Source organism: Nanorana parkeri, unplaced genomic scaffold (genome assembly GCF_000935625.1).
Source record: "Nanorana parkeri isolate BGI_ZX_2015 unplaced genomic scaffold, ASM93562v1 scaffold582, whole genome shotgun sequence".
Lineage (NCBI taxonomy): Eukaryota > Metazoa > Chordata > Amphibia > Anura > Dicroglossidae > Nanorana > Nanorana parkeri.
The window spans coordinates 587263-596763 of record NW_017306850.1 but is presented as its reverse complement, the minus strand read 5'-3'; the positions used below and the strand labels follow the sequence as shown (position 1 = coordinate 596763).

The 9501-nt window shown below is 38.2% G+C and overlaps 1 protein-coding gene across 1 annotated transcript in view; it reads left to right on the top strand.

Annotated features, from left to right (window-relative positions):
* Positions 1-219: 219 nt before the first annotated feature.
* Positions 220-9501, top strand: part of TENM2 (teneurin transmembrane protein 2) — a 102335-nt gene continuing 93053 nt past the window's right edge. Inside the window, exons 1-4 of the mRNA XM_018562531.1 lie at positions 220-262; positions 1413-1466; positions 3247-3457; positions 6860-6979. Coding sequence (XP_018418033.1) covers positions 220-262; positions 1413-1466; positions 3247-3457; positions 6860-6979 — 428 coding nt within the window. The remainder of the gene's footprint in view (positions 263-1412; positions 1467-3246; positions 3458-6859; positions 6980-9501) is intronic.

Below are 9501 nucleotides of genomic sequence, written 5' to 3'. Positions count from 1 at the left end.
CAAATGATTGCTCCGCCAGTGGTAAGAATATCTTAATTTAAATTATTGGCTCGAAGAGGATGATATACAATTTTCATGACAGTGATTGTGCCTCTCTTTTAATTTCCCTAATTTGGTAATAAGGGATTTGTTGATGAGAACTTCTGATCTGCCCTAGAATTAAAGGAACACAGCAGGACATGGGTAAGAGAGTTTGGTATTGTCAGTGTGGCTGGTAGTATGCAGCTGTTGGAATCTGACGTTCAGAAGAACATTTATCAACGTAAGAAACAGTTTTTGGATACCTAAGTTATGAAAACTAGAGTGTGGCCAATTTAAAAAAGAAGTGGCCTGCTGAGATTTGTATGCCATTACTTCATACTGCATCAGTGGGAGCTGTATGGCAACCATTTTCTATCATGTTTATTAGGAATTAAATAGCTACCTGGAGAGGGTGTATTGGAAATGTTTATATTCGCCAGTTTAAAAGGCTTTGTCGATGGGTTTTGGGTCTGTACTGATGGGCAAATGAATGAAGATGAACTCCAAGTCGTTAAAATTCCCTGATACTTAATTCCATTACCAACGCTTCAAAATGTTTAATGGAACTGGCTGCCTGAGGTACCGCAGCGCCTGTTTACAGCGTCGGCCGCATATAGCCTACTCCTTACTGGGGAACCATGCAGCACTGCTTACAGTGCTTCTGCTGCCCGCAACCACCTGCAAGGCCATCCAGACCCCTCGTGAGACCTCACGCAGCCCACTTGAGATCCTGCACAACCCACCTGAGACCCCGTTCAGCCCACCTGAGATCCTGGAGACATCAGGTTGCCACCCTAGAGAAACACAGAGTATGTAGCTTGACATTATTCTGCTTTGCCTTATAATGTATTGCTGGGATTTGTAGTCCTCTATGGCCGGTGCCATTCGACATTGCTGTATAAGGTATTGCTGGGATTTGTAGTCTTCTATAGCTGATAATATTTGGCATTGCTGTATACTGTATTGCTGAGCATTGTAGTCCCTCTACAGCTTGGAGTCAGTGGCAGAACTACCAGGGTCACAGCGGTTGCAGCTGGGACTGGGCCCTGGCACTTCACCACTGCCCTAAAATAATTAGTCTGTATTGTTTTACAAAAACTGTCACATGACACAAAAGAAGGGATCAGTAATTGGTATTGGCGAGTACTTGAGGAAAAGTATTGGTACTTGTATTCGGTCTTGTAAAAATGGTATCAGTGCATCCCTAAAGTTAAGGGTTATCTGCTCATTTTTGGTCTAGGGGCTAAAATTAAGCAGATATACTAAATTGATCCTCAGTTCTGGAGTGGTAAGTGCTTACCTCTCCCCCTCCGTTCTGGCAGTGGAATGTCCCTTGGTGTCCTCTTGTGTAATGCAATTGCATTAGACATGATGATGTCATGAATCCTTAGACTGCTGGAGCCTGGAGAAGAAGAGTTCACCAGCCAAGCAGGACCAAGGATCAGGTGAGTATATTTTCTTTAATTTAGCCTCTAGACCAAAACGGGCTACCGTCGAACTGCAAGAGTTAATTTTTCCATTCATGGAGTTCTACTTTAAGCTTGCATTTGACATCAGTCTGAGACACTTATGAGTACATTGACAGATGCATTTTTCCTGCAGCTGACCTTTTTCTTATCTGCATTTGACCTCCTTGAAGGTGTATAATCCTGCTTCAAGCTCCCTTCGCATTCCCATAGAGAGAGAGGCAGTTCTGATACAAACAAAATCTTATGTACACAGGCTCTAAAAGTACCATACTGAATGTAACATATTGTTTTCTTAAATCCCATGTAAGACATAGTGCATCGAAATACTGTACAGATATCTAAATGATAATGACAAAAGACAATCTAATTTCCCAATCTTTAAATGACATAAAGAAATCCATAAAAACAAAAGAACACCAAGAAATGGCATGCCCGGCTATTTGACCATTTAAAAATAGTGCCTGGATTGCTCTTTAAAACAAATCAAACGTTTTCTGCCATGCTCTAACTTGTTCTAGAAGAATGAGATGGGATTGTGCTCTGTGAGTCCAGATAGCTGCTCATTTTTGTCTAAGATATTATTTTTGTTTATAAATGAAACCTATACTGAGAGAAATATGACACTGCATTTGCTGTCTTCCCTCTGAAATACTAGTTGCCTGGCTATCTCTGGTTTAATTTTTTTTCTGAGACACTGCCCGGGAATAAGTATGGGGCTAGAAAAGTCAGATTAAGGTCAAAATTCCTGTTGATGCAGACTTTCTCTGAGTTAGTGGCAATTGAATACAATAGACCATCACTACAGATAGACAAATAATATTCTCAGTAGAATTCAGGAATAAAAGCCTACATGTTTTTCTAGTCATAGGTTTCCTTTAAAGACAATTTGTCACATGTAGCAGTAGAAAACTGTCAATTTTTAGCTCCTTTAAATTAATCTCTGACATCTTTGCAAACAGCTTCATAGAAATTGTAAAGCTCTGTATATACGTAACTGTATACTCTGCGCATAGTCATGTCTAGTGTGAATTATCTTGTATGCTGTGATATTAAGTGAAATGTTGCATGTTCTAGTTTTTTTTCTTGTAGATGACAGATTCTCATTTAAGTGAACACGGGCAAAGTAACATGTGCAGGTTAATTTAGCCCTCCCCCTTTAACATCAAGTCACAGATTACACAGGGCATGAGACAACCCAGCCACTTTTGTCACATTTTTGTGAGCACTCCATACAAAGAAGTGCTGGGTATTTTCTTTGTTACAGTGCTAAGCAGAGCAGGGGAGCATAGACAAATTAGTATATGTTGGGCTGTTGCTTTGCCCTGAATACTTTTTTAAGACACATCATTTCTTTAAGAAAAAGTAAAATGTAGAAATCCATAGTTACTTCATAACAATAAATACTTAATAAAAAGTAACCTAATATCAGCCTCAAAACAGTGTGGGGGATTGCATACAATACATGGAGTCACAAAATAATTAGGAATTTGGAAAGGGTCTGATTTATTAGGGTGAGGTAAAGTAAAATTGTGTTCACACCAAATGTCCAACATCATGCAGAAACTCCATGTTTTCCAAACTCTCCTTCTGCTTGTGATTGGTTGTTTGACATGTATACAGGACATGTATACACCTTTCTTTAAATGATAGTAAATCGGGCCCAGTCTGACTCTTGTATTATGAAAGATCCCGTTTGCTGTGCTTTATGTACATCTGCTGTATGTATTAATATTCATATCTATCTCTCCCTATTTAGATGGACTTGTGGACTGTCTGGACCCAGATTGTTGTCTACAAACAACTTGCCAGTCAAGTTTACTCTGCCGTGGATCACGTGATCCTCTTGATATCATCCAGCAAAGCCAGGCAGGCTCACCAGCAGTAAAGTCGTTTTATGACCGCATCAAACTCCTTGTTGGAAAAGACAGTACGCACATAATTCCTGGAGAAAATCCATTCAACAGCAGGTACAAAATAGAAAGATTATTACAGATTTAGAGGATCATATGTATTTAAAAGAAGATTAATTTACCAGCTGTGATGCTTTCTCCAAAAATACTGTAAATAGCAAATACTAAAAGCTAAATCCTTATGAATTTTACACTAAAATGCACTAAGTATTTGTTTTATGCTGCAATATTTACTCATAAAAAAACATCCAGTGGTGTAACTATCATAATTGACACTTGGAGTTCATAGTTTTTAAACAGCCCCTCCTTTTATACAACAAAAGTATTTAAAGTGATAATCACTGAAGCAAATAATAGCAATGGTCAGAAGAAAAACTAAACATCTTACATTGATGGTTAGTGGAGAAGTGTCCTCATATATTGGTGGTCAGTGGAGAAGTGCCCCCTTACATTGATGGTTAGTGAAAGAAGTGTCCCCTTACATTGAAATCAGTGGAAAAGTTTCCATTTACATTGATGGTCAGTGGAAGATGTCCCCCTTACATTGATGGTCAGTGGAGAAGTTTCCCTTAACATTGATGTTCAGTGGAAGAAGTGGCCCCCTTGCATTGGTAGTTAGTGAAATAAGGAGTGCCCTCTGACATTGGTGGTCAATGAGTATATGAATACACCTTTCAATGGTGATCAGTGGGAAAAAGAATGGCCTTTACATTGGTGGTTGGTGGAAAGAATGCCCTTTTATATTAGTGGTCAAGGGGAATAATGTCCCCTTTAAGACAGCTTAAAAGATCAATGGAGTCAGTGTTTTTTTTTTTACCTGAGAGCCAGCGCTACTTCTCTGCTCATAGTACGCTAATGATTACATATTTTTATGCATACTATCATAAAGTTGCAGTCACATTCTATTTTCAATTTGACTCAAAGAGTTTACATGAAAGCATCTTATTATGAGCGGCTCTTCTTGCATTAAGCTTCCACAACCTCCCTATATGTACAATGTGGAAAATTCTCAGAGAGGTCATAAACAAAAGAAGATGTAATAATTCAATTTCTAGGGACCACCCCTGTACATACACACCTGATGTAACAGATCATGAAGGAAAAAACAGTTGTATTTTATCAGATGACTGCTATGGATCCCTTACTTACGGTACTCCAGCTGACAGCTGCCTCACCTGCTTCCCACCTGTTCCTCTTATCTTTCATTACCTACCAAAGCAGGCACAAAGATACCTGAACAATGCCTACATCCAATCAGATTGTTGAAGTATTTTGAAAGCCAGCAGGGCTGACTAGCAAGACACTGAAGCTTGGCCCAAAGGGAGATTCCTCCATCCACACAGTTTAGCGTAGATGGAGGAATCTGTTGCTCTTTTTCCATCTGACCATAGAAAATATGCAGGTGTATGGCCAGCTTTAGTATTCAACAGTTGAATGTAGCCAGATCTTTGTAGGATGATTTTGACCAATCCCCACTTGCATCTCATTCTTTGCTTAATGATAGAGGTTTACTTTTCCATAAGCAGTGTCACATATACCATTTCCAAGAACAACACTGAAATATGGGGAGATTATGTACAAAAATTACTTTGAAAAATTACACCTTTACTGTATTCATTAATTGGTACTACTTTCACAAGATATGTCATCATGACAGAAACTTATTTCCTAAGTGTATTAGGAAGCTGTAGTGTCCAGGGTATGTACACATATATACATGAAGTAATATACATGTGCCATGCATATTGTGCCCAGATTGGACAGAGCACCCTTGAGCTCCAAGGTCACAATAAAAGTCACTAAACTACTATGTTACCTATTATTTGAGATGTTGTATTTTCTAGCGAAACCGAGCTAATTTGCCAATAACAATATGAAGATGCTTTAAGTCTCAGTAGAACTTGCAAACTAAATGCAAATGAAATGTTATTAAACCGAATAGTGTTGATTTTTAATCTGGGCTTGTTCACTCCAGAAGCTGCACTCAACCACACGGCTACTGGTGTGAGGATGCCCAGACAGTGCCAATGCATTTCATAAAGGTGTATCTCTCCGTTTCCTGTTTTTGTTAGAACTTTATTGAAATGTCACTTTGATTAAGTTCTATGGGCTCACGGTGGTGCAATGGGGTTGTACTGTGTCTCACTTGTGCCTAAAAAATTTACTGCATGGCATGATTTTTTTTTCACAACACAGTGGTGTGAATTGTCACCTCCTATAACAGGGCAAATTGCCATGTCTTGCATTCAGGCTGTACTGGATAAAACAACAAAGCCCAAACGCAGATGGTGTGAATGAGCCCACTATTTCACCCCCTATATATTTTATTCTTCATTACATTATTGTTACATAGAATATTAAAGATAAGTCAATACATTATTATAAGTAACAGTGTTATCATGATGACCATTGTTCGACGTATTACTTTGCAGTATTACCTCTTAAGGCAGTCAGGGTATTTATGTAACTGAGTCAGGGGGTTAAGATTCCATTTTCCGAGGCTATGACACATCCTGCAGAGGGTTTTGAACTGTCAGTCTGATGTCCAAGGTCAACTGAGATCAGTCAGGACTCAGGAGAACATAATGATCTCTTAAAGCTGCACCACAGCTCAGCACCACACTTTCCTCCACCATCAACTTCTACTTAACTTCCTAAAGAAAGAAATATAAAGTGATAGTTTTCATCTCTCAAGAGAAAACAGCATTGCTTCCCTGGATCATTATGTGAGGAAATAGAATAAAGAGAAATTTAAGCCTGAGCAATTAGAGGGTGATAAAATATTCGTATGTAGGTGTGAATTAAAGCAGACCAAAATTCTTTATTACTACAGTTATAAACATATTTCTGTACTTCCAATTAAGACAGATATGCCAAGATAACACCAGTTTTTTAGCTATAGTGTTAACGGATGGAAAAAATGTTACGGTATAACAGACTGATACACTAACTGCATGGGATTGATTTGCAGGCTTGTGACAAGGATTCCATTATCTATAGTGAGGCATGCTTCATTGTGATCCATCTGTGCTAAGCCTGGGAGCCAGTCCAGGAGGTTTCAGTGTCAGAAATCACTGCTTATATAGAATTATCTTTAAGTGATTACATATGGCTCTAGAGCTATCTACCTTCTATTTTGCAGTGTCTGCAAGAAACAGACCTTTCTATTAATTGCCTTTCATTAGCCATTACAAAGAAATCATGTGTTCATGATCCACGTAGACACATATCTTATTTATTTATCTGGTTACTTTTTTACAGCCTGATAGATCAACTATAACTTGTCCATTTGCCTGTCACAAATAAATGCCATATTTTCTAAAGTATCATCCCCAATCCTACAGCAGTTTAGCTATATAATAAAACATTTTCAACGTGTATACATTTATAGCATAAAATATAACAAATGTTATTTTGTTATTTCTCATAATTAAGTATTAATAGTATTATTTTTTCCAGCCTTGTCTCACTAATAAGAGGACAAGTTATGACCACAGATGGAACACCTTTAGTTGGTGTCAATGTATCTTTTGTGAAATATCCAAAATATGGCTACACCATAACACGTCAAGATGGCACGTAAGTCACCTCCACCTTCATAACTTTTGGAATGTTGTAGTTTTGAGAGGGATATTTGCCCATATCTGATAAACTTTATTAGCTGAAAGTTTTATATCCGACATGCACACCATATCTCAAATGTAATATTTTGGGTCTCTGGGACTGCTGCTGGGTGCCACCATCTTAAATGTGATGTAATCAGTCCCATCAGACTCTTAAGTGACACCGTATAGCAGCCTTTCTCAGTATTTTCACTTGGTTTGAACCCTGGATAAAAAAATGTAGAGTACAGCTAATGGTATATTGGTGTAATCAGTGAATTGTAGATACAATAATACATAAAATAATAAACAATAAAGTTTACATTTTTTATGGGAAACCTGTGATTGCTTTGGTGGTTTGTGCAAAACTCACTTTGCAAAACTAATCAGTAGCAACATTAGTTTTGATTTGGTGTTAAATGACAATACTAACTTTCCATTGGTTTCTAGTGACAATGCTAAATCTGCCTTGGAGTTCAGTGACAATGCTAACTTTGCATTGGTGCAAATACATTATACTGATCAGTCTTGGAGAAGAAGAAAGGTCCCAATCTGTGGGGGAAATTCCACCTCTCTTGAAAATCAGCTGTAAAGCAGACACTCTAAAAGTGACTCAATGACTTTCATCAGCAAGATTATATTATTATAAACAAGCACACCTAATAACTTTTTCAAGAAAAAGGGAAAAGGAAAAGCCTAAATGTAGGCAAAAGTTGTAACCCTGCTTATACCTAAATCAGATCCGCATCAGAACCAAATATTCATTAATTTATACGCCCGACAGTATCAGGAGAGACTGTCCCCTCCTCTCTCTGCCGGCGTCCATCACCAAGATGGCCACCGGCAGGTATCAGAAGAGTGCAGCGCGTGCGCGATGACGTCATCGCGCACACGCCTGGTGATGTCACGCATATGCACAGTCGGCGGGGTGACACATGGTAACCGCTCCGGGTGTCACCCAGCCTCGGGATGCCCCTGGTTCTAATCCCTCTTTATTCTATCCAAAACTAATAAAGAAAATTGACTTCAGTTGTACTTTAAAAGCACAAGGTATGCTTTGGAAAACATATAATTAGGGGTTCCCAGCAATCCACAAGACGTCAATAGGAGTGATGCATGTTTTTATAATTTTGTGTTGTAAGTTCATTAAAACAGAATTAGGGCATCTTTCCTAACCCTCTATTTCTCCTTTATGTTGCTAATGAGCCTAATAATAGTTATATGTTAGAAGAACATGCAGCACTCCTTTATCTCATATAAATGGTCTGTGATTATCTTACTTAATAGTGGTGTTTTCTTCTCAGTTGATGTTGCAAAGACAATCACATTACATATATTAGAGATTTAATTACAACCCCTATCCCTACTGTGCCAAAATGGGCACATTTTGCTAGTTAATAGGATGTTGTACTTGGCTCACCATTCGCACTGATAGAAATATAGTTTAAAAAAGCATGACAGATGGAGTTGCTGACTTTAAAACTGCATGCTTCCAGGCTGTTATCCTTATCCTGACTTCATTACCTAGTAAATTAATGACCTGAAGCAAGCATAAATGACAAGAGGTCAGACATCACTGGCTGCATGCTTATCCCTGGTCAGAGACGTACTACATTGCAACATCAACATAAGAATGGCAAACTTGCACCTTTAAAAAAAGGCAGCAATAACAGGGCTCATATTCATGTCCTCACAAGTTCCCTATAATCTACTATGAGACAGACATGCTATTTGAACAATCTTTATTCCTTTCATAAAGGCTATGTTTACCTTCCTGACCATGTTTCATGTTACAATCATATTTAGGGTGCAACATGAAACATGGTCAAATCACAAACTGCCCACCCCTCTCTGCCATCCCTTCCTTACCTAAATCACAGAGTTATCCTCTATTCAGTCTTATTTACAAATTTGAACTCAGCACTGCTGTTTGTGGCTCCACCCATACAGCCATGTCATCCATTCACAGATCTTTTGACCCCAGTATATTGTGATACAATGTAGTGCATTGCAACACACTACAGTGAAAAAGTACTGCATATAATCCTTTTTCTCAGAGCACATCACTGCAACGCAATGGTATGAACTGACTAAAAAGTAAAAGAGGCAAATTGCTTTTCTACGTGTTATGACTGTGCTGGGCAAGGCTGCATCTGGTGTGAACGGGCCCTTGAAATCACAGTATTGTTGTCATGTAGTGCCTTTCACACATATGAGAACAAGTAAAAAATTTTTCATAGATAGCCTTTGTTTGTAACACTTTCATAACTAGTCTACATATTTGCCAGATCCAAAGGAAAAAAACAAAACTTACAATTTTAATGATGGTTCCTTTTCAGTGATCACAGCAATGCATTCACAGCTGAACAGTCAAGCAAAGTAACCATTATCCTTTGCCAAATGGCTTTCTATATAATTTCTAAAAACAACACAAAATAAACCACAGACATTTTACTAAGTTGATTTAACATAATACTAATTTTTCATATATATATATAT